The sequence below is a fragment of the Monodon monoceros genome, unplaced genomic scaffold, assembly GCF_005190385.1.
Source record: "Monodon monoceros isolate NGI ecotype Baffin Bay Population unplaced genomic scaffold, NGI_Narwhal_1 Super_Scaffold_20, whole genome shotgun sequence".
Lineage (NCBI taxonomy): Eukaryota > Metazoa > Chordata > Mammalia > Artiodactyla > Monodontidae > Monodon > Monodon monoceros.
In genome coordinates, this window is record NW_021703777.1 from 53,893,242 (window position 1) to 53,911,711 (window position 18,470).

An 18,470-nucleotide genomic window follows, 5' to 3' on the forward strand; every position below is an offset into this window, starting at 1 on the left:
ACCAATGAGGGAAAGCTAAGACTATGTTCTCTGGATATCTGCTGGAATTCAGTTCTTCCAATTCCAATTAAACTATGACAACTCCCTCAACGGATTTCTGTAAGCGAGAGTCAGATCTACACAGGACATATTCCTAGAAACACAGGCTGATTCTAGAAAATGTAGCCCTTTCCCTAATTTGATCAGGGCTGGTGTTCAGCAAATACATATTTTTTGGCTCTATTAGCTGTAAATTTATTGAAATACTCCCATGCTATTTGATAAAAAGCTGAAGCCAGGGTTACCCTTTTATATGCCTACTCAGCTTCATCTCTGGGTACTTCTGAATTCCTGAAATCAGGCAGATGAAGAGGTGATGTCTGGTACACCAGGACATTCTGATATTCCAGCATTACGGTTGGTTGAACTTCAGACATGTAGGTCCCTGTGCCAAAGCAGTTATCAAATATTTTGGCTGTCACCCTTGGGGAAGCATATTAATTCTGGACTTTTGAAGGAAAAGGGGCTTCAACATTAATAAAAGCCGGAAATAGGCTCTAGGATGTAAGAATGGGACCAAAAGGGCCTAAAGCAAAATTTTGTCTATTTAGAGTTTGTCTGAGGACCATTAAAATGGGTGTGGCATCATTAAAATGAAGTTAAATTGGAAGCATATCTCAATTCATGAACTTAGATTACAGCCATAGTTAGGAGAAAATGCAGTTATAATCCTTTTTTCTGTTATGTTGTCTTGGCCATTTACAAATACAATGGGTCATTCTTTTTTTTCTAACTAAGGTATTGTATTTCCAGTCAGTTTTAAAAATCAACATTCCCCAACTCATCTCCTGTCACTTCCTGAATTACAAAGCAAAATTCAGCCCTCTAGCCATGTTTGAACTTGAACTCTTTCATGACAAGATACCTTGGCCCATGCTGCCTCTTCTTCCTGGAATATCTGTCACCATTTATTACACCAGTGACCCTTTCAATCTTCCAAATTCAAATCAAATGACATCTCCAATGTATATTCTCTACACATGGGATGTTTTACCTAACGTAGGCATAGTACAAATATATGACAAATGAATTTTTTAGACAACCTTTTTAAATAACTTTTACAAACTTTAAAGAGGAGGAGAAATGCATCTGCCTTTGTAGCATTACTTGTCACATTTCACTCAAAGAATAATGCTTCTAAAGTATTTTAAAAGAAGATAATTGTCTGAGTGAGAAATTAGACTGACCTACCTTATTATACTAAATAGTGAGTTTTAAATGATTTTGGAATGAAAACTCCTTTTTCTTTCTAGTTATTTCTTTTTCATGCAATTGTCTAACTTTCTATATCTCTGTTTACATTTCAGACTAATGTTGTATGAATAAATATAAAAGTTCTAACTCTATGACCTGAATGAATCACTTCTCAAGTAAAATACAGATACCCTTCTGGAGAATGCCATTAAGTTAATTACAGTGCATTTCATAATTGAATAGACCCTGTTTCCCTTTATAATATAAAAAGTTAATTAATAGATATACAAGATAGAATTTTACTATCATAAGGTCTTTTTTTACTTACCTAAAAATAGTTTAAATTAACACTAAAATTGTATGTAGTATACTTTTATCAAAGAGTAAAGGGGCATGTTTTAAAATAGTGAGGTTAGCGTGGAGTGATAAAACTAACAACCATGTTTTAGATATTTTTTCATATAGCAAAGATTTTTTTTTTTTTTTTTGCGGTACGCGGGCCCTTCACTGTTGTGGCCCCTCCCGTTGCGGAGCACAGGCTCCGGACGTGCAGGCTCAGCGGCCATGGCTCAAGGGCCCAGCCGCTCCGCGGCATGTGGGATCCTCCCGGACCGGGGGATGAATCCGTGTCCCCTGCATCGGCAGGTGGACTCTCAACCACTGCGCCACCAGGGAAGCCCTATAGCAAAGATTTTTGATCTTATATTTTTCATCTTGTATCACAGACATATTACACACTAACTGCCATAATTTTATGAGGGATAAAATTTGATCTATTCTCTTAGTCGACTTATATCTAGCAATGAAACCCCACAGATACAAAGTTGATAAAGTTTATAAAATAATAATACATAGCAGATTCTAAGTGACAGGCACTATTTTAAGTGACCTGGATAACAATATGACTTGGTGGATACTCACAGTAACTCTATGAGGCAAGTGCCATTAATATCTCCATTTTACAGATGAGAAAAATGAGATACAGAGATAAGAATTGATTTGCCCAAGATCACTTGATAATAAGTGATTGATCTGGGATACAAAGCCAAGCAGTGTAGCTCCAGAGTCTGTCTAGCTACAGTTTTATATCAGACATGAAAAGAGGAGGACTTCATCCATCAGAATGATGATTGCAAGAGAAGTTTCCAGACAGCAAGAGGAATCAGAACAGGGTTTTGAAGAATGAAAAAATTGGGGTTGATAAAGATCATAAGTATGTGGCAGAGAGGGAAAAAGGAGGTAGCCATAAGTAAATGAATTATAAGAACATAGAAATAAAGTTTGGAAAATACAACATATATTCCAGGGATCATAAACAGGGTAGTTAGACTGGACAGGAGTTTTTATTTAGAACTGTGAGGAAGATGAATATGTTTTCAGTGCTTTGCTGGATATTATTATTCGGCACTTTATATCATTACCTCTATTAAAATAAAATTCATCCTTAAACTCATTTTCTACATAAATTGATTTTGGTATTGAAAATTATGGGTTTTTGAATCTTAAATGTCAATCTTTATCATTCTTGTGATACTTTCTTCTCACTGACCCAATTTAGTATATACTAAGATATCATCATGTCATAAATTTACTTGCTACTCAAAAAGGACTATTTTTTTAACAGATGTATATAATTTGGACAACAATAAAAACTTCCAAGTAAACTCTTCCTAGATAAGAGTACAAAATCTAAAAGCAACAGTTTATACCACTGTGTTCTTTTCAGGTAAACCAGTGATGATAGTGACAGAGTATATGGAAAATGGCTCTTTAGATACATTTTTAAAGGTAAGATATGAGACAAATGTAACTATTCAAAGTGTTATTCATATATTGACCATGATGTTGAAGTTGAAATCCAGCCACTTTAAAGCTAAATTTTAAATAGAAATATCTGGAGTCAGGATAATTATACTACAAAAATTAACTTCGGTTTGAAAATTATCCACTTCAGAAAATGTATACAAATCCAAATTACGTGTCTCTACAGTTTTATTTAAGTGTATGTTAATGTGCCCCTCCAAAAAAAATAAAAGAGGGAAGGAAGGAAGGAAGGAAAGGAGAAAAAGAGAAGCTTTTATAGGTACTTAACTCTCTCTGAAGTAAGTCATACAGAGAAAGACAAATATATGATATCGCTTATATGTGGAATCTAAAAAAATGGTACAATTGAACTTATTCGCAGAACAGAAATAGAGTCACCGATGTAGAAAACAAACTTACGGTTACCAGGGGAGGAAATGGGGGGAGGGGAGATAAGTTGGCAGATTGTGATTGACATATACACACTACACTACTATGTATAAAATAGATAACTAATAAGGACCTACTGTATAGCACAGGGAACTTTACTCAATACTCTGTAATGGTCTATATGGGAAAAGAATCTAAAAAAAAGTCAATATATGTATATGTGTAACTGATTCACTTTGCCGTACAGCAAAAACTAAAACAACATTGTAAATCAACTATACTTCAACAAAAATTTTTTTAAAAAGAACAAAAAAAAAGTACTTAACTCTCTCAAAGTATATCAGGCAGAATAAGGAAAATGTCTAAAAAGTCCATGAAAATCATCTATATTAATGAAAGAGTCAAATAGACTCATAACTCATCTGAGGGCCAGTCACTACTTGTACCAGCAGAGTCATTACGTGATAACAGACAGTAGCCAATGTTGTCAGATCTTCTGGATTTTAGGAAAAGATTGTATTTTTAAATATGCAAGTCTTCAAATTTTAAGCGTTGGCAATTCATTTTATTAATAAATAGCATGTGCTAGACAATGTAACATGTTTGCAGGCCTGATTAAACCTGTAGTCTGGCAGCTTTTCACTTTCAATATAGCAACTATTGCTATTGATTAAAAGTAATGGGACAGTGGCATTAATGACGATTATAAGAAGGGCCTGTGCATTGAATATGACAGGGGTCCACTGACAAGGCAAACTTCCCTTTCAATCTCCAGCCTCTACCAGATTCTGCTGCCAAATTTCTAGTACATATATTTAAGTTCTTCAGTCTCTTAAGGTCACATCATTCCTTTATTTCAAAATAAGCATCAGTTGAGCCTTAGTCTGTGTGTCTGCACCAAGTCCAGTGCCCTTGACAAAGACAGCAAGCTTCTAAGAAATGCTAACATTCTCCTGGTCACTGTTCAGTCCCTCCCTCCCCCATCTGCTATTGCAGATTCTCCCTTACTTCCTCTGGCCACTTCTTCCTTACCCCAATATGCCTATCCAGCCAGCTTCTTTTAAGTCACTTCAAAAATGTGCAGTGTTAACCCAAGGCAGGCACTAGGTTGAAGTGATGAAAACGCTCCTCTGATGACTGAGAATAAAGGATTACAATGCAGAAAAGAGCAACTATAAGTGAGATTTTGGTCAAGGGCTTTCAAAGCCTTTATCTGCTTTGACCGAGCAGAGGACTGTTACGCATTATCAAGTTAGCTATCTATTGCTTAACTTTTCCCATTCTCCTTCAGATAGAAATTGCATATGAATTTGGTAGTAGTATATATTAATTTGGGGATTGAAGGAAGATCCTTTCATATTTTCCCTTAGTGATTGGGGTTGTAGGACTAATATTTCTGTATAATCTTTACAGAAAAATGACGGGCAGTTCACTGTGATCCAGCTGGTTGGTATGCTGAGAGGCATCGCTGCAGGAATGAAGTACCTTTCTGACATGGGCTACGTGCATAGAGACCTTGCTGCCAGAAACATCTTAATAAATAGTAACCTTGTGTGCAAAGTGTCTGACTTTGGGCTTTCCAGGGTACTGGAAGATGATCCTGAGGCAGCCTACACCACTAGGGTAAGAGCTAACAGAATGAATTTCTGAAATACTAGACTAGAGACACTTAATATTTAAAGATTTTAAAGGAAATAGAAAAAAAAAGAAAATAGAAAGAAATTCCTCCAATATAGGAAGAAAGAGAGAGAAAAAGGGGAAGGTGGATTAAAAAAATCCAGATAACTCTCCTTGTTAGATATCAGAAAATTCAAATATTAAATTCAGATAAGCCAAGTATTCACTTTATGAGTCTTAGTAGTTCAATTTTTCCTTGCAGATACTGAAAATAAAAAGTTTGAGTTCATAGTGGATACAACTCATAAAATCATATTAAACATAAAAGAAAAAGTTAAAGAGAGAATCTCCTGCATTAAAAGCAATAAATATATATACATATATTAACATTACTGGCGGTATTTTAATGCCTAATTTCTTTAATACTATGTAAATTGTTAAGCCCACATATATGGAAAATTGGTCACTAATTCACATTGTCATAATTAGCATAAATCAACACCCTTTTCCAGCAAAGTAATTGCTTCCTGAATTGCTGTTGTATAATTGACAGTTTTTTCTGTGGAAAACTGTGGGAATTGATGCAACAGAATTTTCTGGACAGTCTATGTATTGTACTTCTTGAGTTTTAATCCCTTTTAATAAACTACATTTGTTTAATTCTAAATCTTCTGAAGGATATCAAGATATCCTCAATGTTTAAACTTCTTATGAAGACAGGAATTTATCATTATATCTTTTTCACTATACAATGTGGCTAACTTTTGTTTCAATACAGAATACTTTTGTCATCTCTTATTCTTATGATAGATGTTACACATTTTCTTATTTAATTCAACGTTTTAAAATTACTTCTACTCATAGTCTAACAATAAACTATAGATTATAAGGCTGTTTTTTTTCATTGTTGCATTGTGATTTATGGATAGTTAAGGATTATACTATGCTGAAGATCATGAGTGACTTATCTAAGCAAACAAAGCCTTCAAATTATCAGCTTAATAAATCAATAAATTTATTGGTGGAATATGCCTTTCCTTCTAGACCTAATTATTATTGTCATTATTTGAGTTAAATGAAACCTCAATTAGGAATTCTCCTGGGATTAGAGTTACATTTAATAAACTTGGCCTAAACAAGATTGAGGTTATAGAAAAACCCATTCCCAGCATGACTGGTTGGTGTCTCAATTAAATGCATAAAGTAAATTTGTCAAGGTCTGTGTGAATGTGTCATGCTGGTGGAGAGGGAGGGGGAGAGGAGCCAGAGATCCTGAGACCCTCAAGACTTACTCCTGGGAAATGGGGTGTGGCAGCACTTTGTGGAAAATCCGTATATTGAGAGATGAGCCAGTAAGGGAACTTCAGATAATATTGATGTCCAATATGATGGTCAGAGGACCAGGAGAAAATTTCTAGGCTGAAGTTTAAAGTAATCGACAAATTACAATTTCAAGAGGAATTGTAATAATTATAGATGATCCCAGTGCCACATAGCCAGGCCTAATAATGTGATCTTGCCTATGAATAATTAATTAACAAAAGTTATGTTTCAGGAAAGTCTTCTCAATGTGCTGCTACCATATTTCTAAGGAGCAAATAATTCAAACTTAGTTTCAATAATTCAAATTAACATCAACTCAGAACAATTTTAAGCATTACATGAAATTGTTATTTCTTCATATATCCTGAAACTTTGGTTCATAAAGAAAGTTTGTCCCATTTTTTCTAGTATGTGAATTAATTTTTTTTTCTTCCTGCAAAACAGGAAGGCATATATTAGTCTTTTTACAGGAAAATATTCAAAACACTCACTTCTCTCTTTCTCTCTTTTAAAATATATTTGCTTATAGATGAAATGTTTGGTTGCATTGATTTTTCTTCTTTTAAAAATGAGGAGAAAAACGTTTACCCTGAAAGGGGTGGGATATAAAAGTGTTATCTAGTAAACTAGGAGAAAACTTACCAAATCATTGTTTTTATCATGTAAAAGCCCCAAACTTGATAATGTTGTAAGTTTTCCCCTGTAATCTAATTTTAATAATTTTTAATTTGGTTGAATCTCATTTAGATACTTACCTTTTTGGTTATAAAAAAAACAAAAAACAGTTTGACCAAACACACACAAAAATATGACAATGGGAAATAAGAGAAATCAAGTCTAAAAGAAATTGCACGGTGTCAGGAGAAAGTCTAACTAAGTTTTTAACATATCTGATTTTCATGCTTGTCTTATTAACATTTAAACTTCTCATGGTTACATTCAGCAATCAAGACTTTCTATTTACAGTCCCTATATTAAAGGAAAAAAGAACCCTGGGAATTTGAGTCCTTTACTTTCTGTTAGAAAGTCATGAAAGTTACCTTATTGATTTGCCTGACTGCCTGCTTTCCCCACTTAAAGCTGCCATCCTGATACTGTAATTGAGATGTGGGTCCTGTATGTGTTCCAGTAGTCAAACAGAATTTAAACTAGAAAGCTTCCAGCCAGCCAATTAGTAGTCAGCCTACAAGTGCTTATGGGCTGAGATATGTGAAAAGAGACTGTATGCTGTCAAACAGATTCACTTAAAAATGCTACATCTCTTTCTAGATCTTTTCAGTGAGGAAGCAGTATCCCTAGATACATTTGAAGTATGTGGGAATTTTTTTCTTCTTTTTCAATTGTAGGGAGGCAAAATTCCAATCAGATGGACTGCCCCAGAAGCTATAGCTTTCCGAAAGTTTACCTCTGCCAGTGATGTCTGGAGCTATGGGATTGTGATGTGGGAGGTTGTGTCTTACGGAGAGAGACCCTACTGGGAGATGACCAACCAAGATGTAAGTATGGAACTACTCCCCCTAAAGTTTGAATTGAAACAGTTCTCTGAGTCAGGAGACTATGTGTGTGTGTGTGTGTGTGTGTGTGTGTGTGTGTGTGTATGTATATAATATATATTTCTGAAAATGACAGTTGCTTAAAAAAGTGAAATACTCTTTGCTTAACCTCTGATCTGTTTTGTTGTTATTAAAATCCTTTATGCAGAAGCTCAAAATAAGTTAGTACAAAGGAAAGCAAGTTACTGTTATATAAAAGCTTGCCAGACAGTCCTAGCAGTACTGTAGTGCTGTGTCACTCATTTTATGTCAGTATCATTTTCAAAAATGAAGAAAGAGCCATCAAAGAATGAATACTGACAGACAACTTTTTATGACATGCACTTGATAAAGGGAGCTAAAACTCCAAACCAAAAGGGTGAATGATATTGCTTTAATAGTGGATGCTCTTAGAGGATAAAAAGAAATAATCTGCTTCTTTACATTAAAAAAATGTAGGAAGAGTAATATTGTCTATTTAATTTGGGATAAAAACAGATTTTTTTCCCACGTGGAGAAATAATTCAGGCTTAGAATAATAGAATCCTGGAATTAAAGAAACCATGAAAGAATCTTCTATTCAAGTTCAGAATGATGCCTGACTACATGGCCTTTGGTGTTTGACTTTTTAATTTTCCATTGTTACTATTCAATATAGCCCTTTCTATTTTGGATTGCATTGAAATTTGATATTTTTTCTTCAAATAATTATAAAAGCTATCTTTTATTGAGCCCTCATTATATGCCATACTTTGTTTTAAATGAGTTGCCAACTAATAGCTCATTACTTCTTTATATAAAAACCAGTATAATGAACAGTCTTAACTAAATACCATGCTGATTTAAAAGATTTATTTTTTTCTCCAATTATTTCTTTCATCCATGCTCTGTAAAATCTCCTGCTCCTATGCCTTCAGGGATTATTAGACAGGTGCTTTAGCTCTCCGGCTGCATTTTGGTGAATCAACAGTACCATGCCAGTAATTGACTCACTTTCAGATATAAAAATCCAAGTCCAATCTAAATCAGAGTCAATCTTATATCCATTTCAAAGTGTTTTCCACAACTGCAGGGCCAACCTGACCCTAAGTAGCAAGATTGGGAAGGAAGAATTGTCAGATTCTTGCTTTCCTCTCTGCAAGGTCCTTAAAGAGGAGGATGTACTCCAACTGAGATGTCCCAGAGTTCCTTGCACTTGCCGCCTGCTCCCCACTTCACAGTCTCTAATGGTACCTTACACATGTCTGCTTCACCTGAGGAAAGCACATCCTTGTTTGATGTTCTACCAGTTTTCCCTCTTTTATATATTATTGCAGGCTGCCCCAGCCACCCTGTCTTCTTCAGATTTCCCCAGATGAGAAGCCAGGGTCACCCTGTGGCTTTCCCAAGAAATATTTCACAGCATTCTTTTCAGATAGCAATAGTAAATTAGACTGATGGATTCCCATCTCTCAACAAGCATACTGCAAAGCAGTGAGTCTCCCTTTCTTTTAGTCATCTAAAATTGCTACAACTAGTTTTCTTTTGCCCTGTTTGCTTGACCTAGTAAAGGGATGCTGACCTCTGTTTCTCTCAATTTGAGAGAACGTAGTATCTATTGTCTTCAACCTTATGATTTTAGGGGCAGGACTAGGGCCAAAGTATTGAACTCTTGTCACACATTTAACAACCCATCAGAGAGATATTATTTCTGTCTGGCTGTTAATAACCTGAAACTTAAGAGATTAAATGATTTTCATAATGCCACAAAAATAATAAAAGTTATACCAGAAATTTCAATCTGGTTCTCCAAAATTTTAATACCTAACCACTACACTGTTTCCAATAGAATCAATGTTTACATCCTCCCTTTCATTTCCAACCAGTGAGCCTAGATCAACCTTCTAACTGAATGTAAAATATTCAATTCAATATATAATGATTATTATGAATTAATCTAGCCTAGACAAAGATGAGACCTATTTGCTACTTGCTACTCTCCAGATAAATGCCGAATGCTAACTTGAGATGTATGGTTTAGCTTCTAACTTCTCTCAAGGCTCATTTCAATGCCATTTTCCCCTTTAATTTTTGTGAAAGTATTTTATTCTGTAATGCCAGCAAGCCTGCTCCCTTCACTCAAGGAAAACATTTACCCCTTATTTGCCTAGTGTTATAACTCCTTCTCACTTGAGATATTTTGAATTCTGATTCCATCAGTAGGAATTATTAGTCTTTCCCAACTATGTATATAATATGTGTAGGATTATTACATTATAGGAAATTATGCCTGATATAGCTGTATCTGTCACAAATAAAATGATAGATCAAAGTAGAACGTAATGCTAGGTGAATGCTCGTAAGTGTTTCTACTGATCTGGACTGTGCTTACTCATGCTCCTGGGGATTGACTGATCTATACTAGTAAACCTTGGCTCTGCTCCACACGGCCCTCATCTTCTTTCAGAGACCAGCAGGCTAGCCTAGATATGAGCTCATTTTCCCCATGGCTGAAGGGTGAGAATAAGCCCAGCCTGCAACATTCCATTGTCCAATCCCATAATCAGAGGATCAGTCCACTCACACTGATCATTGTGAATGGACAATATAAAGTTATATGGAAAGGGACATAGAAACAAAGAGGTGTGAAGGATTCGGAACAGATATTTTTCCTGATTTCAGCCATTTGAGAGCCTTGATACTTTTTCAGATAACTTTATTTCAAACTATTTAGAAAAATACAAGGAAATGCTAATATTTTTAGGACATAATAAAAATAAAAACTAATATTTTGGTTTTCCAAGAATCTAAATGAGGTTTACAGAAAAATGTTATACAGTTAAAGATCTTTCTAAAATGTCTGCCTTTAATAGAAGGTCCAATACATGCTTTGCATTTTCTCAGCAAGTTTACTAGCATTAGTGGCATTTAGTTTCTAGATGTGGCATTAAGTTTGGTATGCCTCAATTTCCATCAAAATTTGTATCTAAGAAACATGACAGATCTACTGTATTTGAAAATCATGATCACTGAATATTTCTTTTGAAAAAAGATTCTCAGAAATCAAAATAGAAGTACTGATTTGGCAGTTTTGAATGATGTATCCCATCATCTCTACATTCCAGATACTGATTCTAAAAAGGCTTTGCCACCATGAAAGTGTTACATTACCAAGACATGTAGAATAATCTAAATCTCTCAGAGGAGACCTTCCACTGTGTCAGGGGGATAGAATGCCGCGGTAGGTTTTTTTGGGTTTAGGATTGCCTCTGTTATCACAGAGAAAAGCCATAACAACACATAATAAAAATAAACTAAAATGATTAAGATGATTTTATGTACATATCAGACCATGAACTCTGATTCAAGCTTGGGAAGCTAAGATAACATCCTGTAGTCAGTAGAAGCTTCTTTATTTACAGCAAACATTTTAAATCTCAACATTTTTCAGAACTTAAAATAAAAAACAAAATAAGAAGAGATGTCATTGTATTGCATTTTTATATTTAGTGACAATGTAAGAAGAGATGTCATTGTATTGCATTTTTATATTTAGTGACAATGTCTTTCTCTTGTATTTATTCAGAAATGTATGAATACATAGCGTATACTAAGCACATAAATTACAAAATGTTTTAAAAACTCAAAATGTTTTAAGTAATCTGTTTTTAAAATTTTTTTTAGGCATTCAGGTTTCTAGTACCATTTCTGTCAGCCTAAATCTTACTTTTAAGGCAGCAAAAACTTTGACTCCAGAAAGATGTGAACTCACTTTGTGCTGGGTTTGCCTTTCTCTTGGTCTTCTAAGGATAATGCTGTCCTTGGATGCAAGTAATTAGTTTAGGGACTGGTAGGTAACCTCATGGAAATTCTTACCCCTTTGGAAAAAATGGGACATAAAGAAATATCAATACTGCAGTCTAAAATTCCTATACCTTGTTGTTTAAAAACAACTAAAACACAAATCTGAAATTGAAAGAATAGAATCATCTTTGATTCTATAACTCTCAGTCAGTTTCAATGATTATAAAGGGAATGGACTTGAACAGATTTCCAAGATCTCTTTAATCTCTGGAATTCTATTGATCTAAGATTGATATACAAAGAAAAAGACATACTCAGTACATTTTTAATAGCTATTGGAGACAGAAAAAAAATCCTAGGAAGAAAATTGGTCTATCTGGAACTATTTCTATGGCATTTGAGATAATTTCCAGGAATATATTATTAAACTCTAGTCACTTTGGGGGAAGCTTCATATCTCATAGTAACTAAAGGACTCATCTGTGAGATTGTGAGTAAACACCAAGCAACACAGGCACTCACACTCTATATAGAACCTAATTCATCAAAACACACAGCTAATGCTCAAAGGTTCCCTATAAATTTCCTGGCACTCACTTATTCAGCCTACACTTTCACACCTCCTGTTATAAAGAATGCACTATCTTCCAAAATAGCTCATTTTAATTCTGGGTATTAATTTTTTTCTTATGGTGCAAGAAATCTGATTCCGTGAGGTAATATCCATACCTGTCCCAAATTATTTTCTTGGGAGGCAATTATTTCTCATTTCAATAGTGTGACTCAGCACCAGGATAGAAAGACCGCGTATCTGCATGCCAGAGAGACTTAAATGTGAATCTTTCCATTGCCACTTGTTACTTATGTGAACGTGGGCAATAGTTAACCTTCTGGAATGTCACCTATTTCACCTGTAAAATGTGTATATGATTTCTATTTTGCAAATATGTGTTAAATATGAATGTAGATAATATACATACAATTTGCATCTTAGTACCTATGATACCAATGAGCCTGGGCTAGTCTAGATCCTTCAAGAAGCCTATGCCATGAGGAAATTACATACACATTAGTATTATTAAAGGGAATTGCTTGTGAGGACAAACATGAAGGGATGAGAGGAAGCTGGGAGAGATGTCAGACTGTGATACAAATCTGACCCCAGGTAGAGTAGAGATCAAAGGAAAGATGATTGGAGGCAAGCATCTGAGGCTGAAGTGCACTTCTAAGAGAGGCTGCCAAGGCCGCCAAGGAGTCCTCAAGCCAGCATTGCCTGTTATAGGAGTCTCATAGGAATGTGCCTATCTTATCACTACCATATTCTGTAATTGACTGGGAGTAACCTATGTAAAGCATGGCCTTGGTGCAAATGTGATGATGGATTTTAGAGGTTTTAGGGTTAAGGACTGTAGATCAATTTCCATCCCTGCAGGTGAAGATATGAGAGACAGATTCTCGAGGTTGCTATGCTCCACCCCTTTTGCAACACAGAGCAACTTTTCCACACAGGTTCAGGAAGCATCTGTTCCATGGTTCTGCGGGGTTTTCTTTCTGAAGGGAAATTCAGCAGAGGCAGGTTATGGACTGAAATGCAGCCTCTGTAGCTTCAGCTGATCTCAGGACCTCATCTGGTCCTTAGCCTCTCCCTCCTCCATTATCCATTCTGACTTCCCATCACCAACAACTTGGCAGATCATCGTGGCTTAACTGATAGACGGGATCAATCCTTCACTCTTGGGGGTCGGCATTTTCTGGCCACAGCTGTTATAAAGAGGTAACAAGAGAGCCCCTTAGAGTATTACCTGGATTCCACACAAATTTCTCCCCACCACAACTGTGTGAAAACAGCTCAAATGCCTCCTGCTGTTCACTATCAATAACCTTGGCCATCATGGTGACTCACCTTCTCTTGTGCTTGTACCTGGGCACAAGTAGTCCAAAGTGCCTGGTGACAGCTATAACCATTTGTCGCCTGGCAAGAGTTCCTGGGAATGAAGCACAATATAAAAGTTTCTGAGTTAATTGATTTAATACATAAATTGCATCCTGAACAATGACACCTACTCCTATCAAAGTGTTGCCTCCATGTTGGTGCTTCAGCTGTGCCTTTAAAAGGCCTTCCAGCATTCTGTGAGGCTAGTCACTTCTGGATAATGAGCTATGTGTAGTGGTTGCTGGAACCAGCACATATCAGCTGGTGAATTTTCAGAACATTTCTACCTGAATGAGATTATGTTGATAGCTTGAGGTTGACATGGAGTGAGTATTTATATCAGATAAATGAGAAAATGTTATAAATCTGTTTTCCCTGCAAGAAGACCCAGTTGTTAAATATTTAGGAGCATATCACTAAGTATGTGATTAGCTCACACATCCTTCACTATGAGGTGGATATTCTAGTTAGGGTATATGCTCGGTGGGAGTCCATGTTTGTGAATCAAACATTCCAACCTTATAATGCTAACTGAGGCTCTGTGGGTAAAAGCAAACCAGAATGGGTATATGTATCTGAAAGATGAGCCCATGACCCTTGCATGATGGAAAGGGCCCAATAGAGTCACCACTCACTGAAGAGTGCTTATTTGGTGCTCAGTGTTGGGTTTTATGTATTGGAAGGAAAGGCAGCATTCTTTAAATTGTGTTCAGACTATTGATTTACATGTCAATGCCAAGAAAATGCATAGCTTATGATATTTCAGATATAGAAATCTGAAATGATGCCAGATTGTCTGTAAAAATTCTGGTTGTCTTTTTATTTTTATTTTTTTTCTCTTCTTTCATTCATCTCAACCACTTCAATTAACAAAGGTAATCGTAATAACAAAGTCAATTGAGATTATGACTCATTGGCCATACATTATAAATTGTATGGTAAAATGAACAGCCTAAATAGCACTTTGGCAGATTTTCAGCATTTCATAAACCACGAGAGTACTAATGCCATTCATTTCTCCCCCAAGCTATGAAAGGAACAATTGGTAAAAATGAAAAAAAAAAAAATCACTTCAAAATGTCTAAATATAAAATCTAAAATTATAGCTCTAAATCTATTTTAAATATAAATTCTAAACATTAATTTAGAATTAAATTCAATGACCTAATTACTGGGCCAAGTTCTAAGTTAACTTAGAGACAGAGTATTATATTTATATATAAAAATTTAGCTGAAAATAAAGTTAAGTAATATATTCTGGAAATAATTTCTCAGATCAAATAACTTACTAATTCCTTTAAAACTAAGGAATTGGTTTCATTCATTCATTTCATAATCACATATAAGACTAGCTGTTCAATGAAGAAAAGACAATATTTTTTTTAAATAGGTGCTAAAGAAAAAAATAGACATAATTGGTATCAGCTTTGGGGAAAAGCACATTATAAAATATATCATGTTTTAAGTAAATAAGAATGACTGTTTTCACTGCATAGTTAAATATTTCATGATATAAAATATACTAAGACATTTAATTTTGGTACATATATGTTATTAAGGTAATACCACAATCCTTATCCACAATGGGAAGTCTTATAATAAGCAAATTAATAAATAAATGAGCTTCCATTAATATATGAGTGCAAATGGTACTTTTAATTTTTACTATTCATTTATTTGATCACTAGTGATAATTTCTCAAAATCGATTTAGTATTTTTTTCTTTTGTAAATTTTTTTTGTGTGTGTGTGGTACGCGGGCCTCTCACTGTTGTGGCCTCTCCCGCTGTGGAGCCCCCAGGCTTCGGACGCGCAGGCTCAGCGGCCATGGGCCATGGGCCCAGCTGCTCCGCGGCACGTGGGATCTTCCCGAACCGGGGCACGAACCTGTGTCCCCTGCATTGGCAGGCGGACTCTCAACCACTGCGCCACCAGGGAAGCCCTTTTGTAAATTTTTGATTAGTACCTATTTCTTATTTATTTGTAGTTTTATTTTATTGTTTTATTATTTTATTTCTCAATATGCATGAGATTTTAATGCATTAGATATGTTAATCATGTGTTATAGTTTTTGTAATATTTTCTACGAACACTATCACATAGTTATTGCCTTTTTTTTAACATCTTTATTGGAGTATAATTGCATAACAATGGTGTGTTAGTTTCTGCTTTATAGCAAAGTGAATCAGTTATACATATACATATGTTCCCATATCTCTTCCCTCTTGCATCTCCCTCCCTCCCACCCTCCCTATCCCACCCCTCTAGGTGGTCACAAAGCACCAAGCTGATCTCCCTGTGCTATGCGGCTGCTTCCCACTAGCTATCTATTTTACGTTTGGTAGTGTATATATGTCCATGCCACTCTCTCACTTTGTCACAGCTTACCCTACCCCCCTCCCGATATCCCTTCCCCCCTCTTGATATCCTCAAGTCCATTCTCTAGTAGGTCTGTATCTTTATTCCCGTCTTGTCCCAAGGTTGCTCATGACCTTTTTTTTTTTTTTCTTAGATTCCATATATATGTGTTAGCATATGGTATTTGTTTTTCTCTTTCTGACTTATTTCACTCTGTATGACACACTCTAGGTCCATCCACCTCACTATAAATAACTCAATTTCATTTCTTTCTATGGCTGAGTAATATGTATTAGTTTTTCTCTTTCTGACTTACTTCACTCTGTATGAGAGACTCTAGGTCCATCCACCTCACTACAAATAACTCAATTTCATTTCTTTTTATGGCTGAGTAATATTCCAGTATATATATGTGCCACATCTTCTTTATCCATTCATCTTTCGATTGACACTTAGGTTGCTTCCATGTCCTGGCTATTGTAAATAGAGCTGCAATGAACACTTTGGTACATGACTCTTACTGAATTATGTTTTTTTCAGGGTATATGCCCAGTAGTGGGATTGCTGGGTCGTATGGTAGTTCTATTTTTAGTTTTTGAAGGAACCTCCATACTCTTCTCCATAGTGGCTGTATCAATTTACATTCCCACCAGCAGTGCAAGAGGGTTCCCTTTTTGCCACACCCTCTGCAGCATTTATTGTTTCCAGATATTTTAAGGATGGCCATTTTGACCAGTGTGAGATGATATCTCATTGTAGTTTTGATTTGCATTTCTCTACTGATTAATGATGTTGAGCATTCTTTCAGGTGGTTGTTGGCAATCTGTATATCTTCTTTGGAGAAATGTCTATGTAGGTCTTCTGCCCATTTTTGGATTGGGTTGTTTGCTTTTTTTGATATTGAGCTGCATGAGCTGCTTGTAAATTTTGGAGATTAATCCCTTGTCAGTTGCTTCATTTGCAAATATTTTCTGCCATTCTGAAGTTTGTCTTTTGGTCTTGTTTATGGTTTCCTTTGCTGTGCAAAAGCTTTTAAGTTTCATTAGGTCCCATTTGTTTATTTTTGTTTTTATTTCCATTTTTCTAGGATGTGGGTCAAAAAGGATCTTGCTGTGATTGATGTCATAGAGTGTTCTGCCTATGTTTTCCTCTAAGACTTTGATAGTGTTGGGCCTTAGATTTAGGTCTTTAATCCATTTTGAGTTTATTTTTGTGTATGGTGTTAGAGAGTGTTCTAATTTTGCTCTTTTACATGTAGCTGTCCAGTTTTCCCAGCACCATTTATCAAAGAGGCTGTCTTTTCTCTACTGTAAGGTGTGCGTGGGTTTATCTCTGGGCTTTCTATCCTGTTCCATTGATCTATATTTCTGTTTGTGTGCCAGTACCATACTGTCTTGATTACTGTAGCTTTGCAGTATAATCTGAAGTCTGGCAGCCTGATTCGTCCAGCTCTGTTTTTTATTTTTTTCTCAAGATTGCTTTGGCTATTCACAGTCTTTTGTGTTTCCATACAAATTGTAAAATGTTTTGTTCTAGTTCTGTGAAAAATGCCAGTGGTAGTTTGATAGGGATTGCATTGAATCTCTAGATTACTTTGGGTAGTAGAGTCATTTTCACAATGTTGATTCTTCCAATCCAAGAACGTGGTACATCTCTCCATCTATTTGTATCACCTTTAATTTCCTTCATCAGTGTCTTATAATTTTCTGCATACAGACCTTTTGTCTCCTTAGGTAGGTTTATTCCTAGATATTTTATTCTTTTTGTTGCAATGGTAAATGGGAGTGTTTTCTTAATGTCACTTTCAGATTTTTCATCATTAGTGTATAGGAATGCCAGAGATTTCTGTGCATTAATTTTGTATCCTGTTACTTTACCAAATTCATTGATTAGCTCTAGTAGTTTTCTGGTGGCATCTTTAGGATTCTCTATGTATAGTATCATGTCATCTACAAACAGTGACAGCTTTACTTCTTCTTTTCCAATTTGGATTCCAGTTATTTATTTTTCTTCTCTGATTGCTGTGGCTAAAACTTCCAAAACTATGTTGAATAATAGTGGTGAGAGTGGGCAACTTTGTCTTGCTCCTGATCTTAGTGGAAACAGGTTCAGCTTTTCACCATTGAGAACGATGTTGGCTGTGGGTTTGTCACGTATGGCCTTTATTATGTTGAGGAAAGTTCCCTCTATGCCTTTTAACTTTTGAGGGACATGGGCATATATATACACTACCAAATGTAAAATAGAAAGCTAGTGGGAAGCAGCCACATAGCATAGGGAGATTAGCTCAGTGCTTTGTGACCACCTAGAGGGGTGGGATAGGGAGGGTGGGAGGGAGATGCAAGATGGAGGAGATATGGGGATATATGTATATGTATAGCTGATTCACTTTGTTATAAAGCAGAAACTAACACACCATTGTAAAGCAATTATACCCCAATAAAGATGTTCAGAAAATAAAATTAAATAATAATAATAAAGATGTATGGTTTTTGAGTC

General features: G+C 35.6%; 1 protein-coding gene across 4 annotated transcripts in view; it reads left to right on the plus strand.

Annotated features, from left to right (window-relative positions):
• EPHA5 (EPH receptor A5) overlaps positions 1-18,470 on the plus strand; it is a 330,003-nt gene that overhangs the window by 300,100 nt on the left and 11,433 nt on the right. For all 4 annotated transcript variants that reach the window (XM_029235142.1, XM_029235144.1, XM_029235145.1 and 1 more), the window contains 3 exons: positions 2,960-3,021; positions 4,840-5,049; positions 7,713-7,862. In XM_029235142.1, coding sequence (XP_029090975.1) covers positions 2,960-3,021; positions 4,840-5,049; positions 7,713-7,862 — 422 coding nt within the window. The remainder of the gene's footprint in view (positions 1-2,959; positions 3,022-4,839; positions 5,050-7,712; positions 7,863-18,470) is intronic.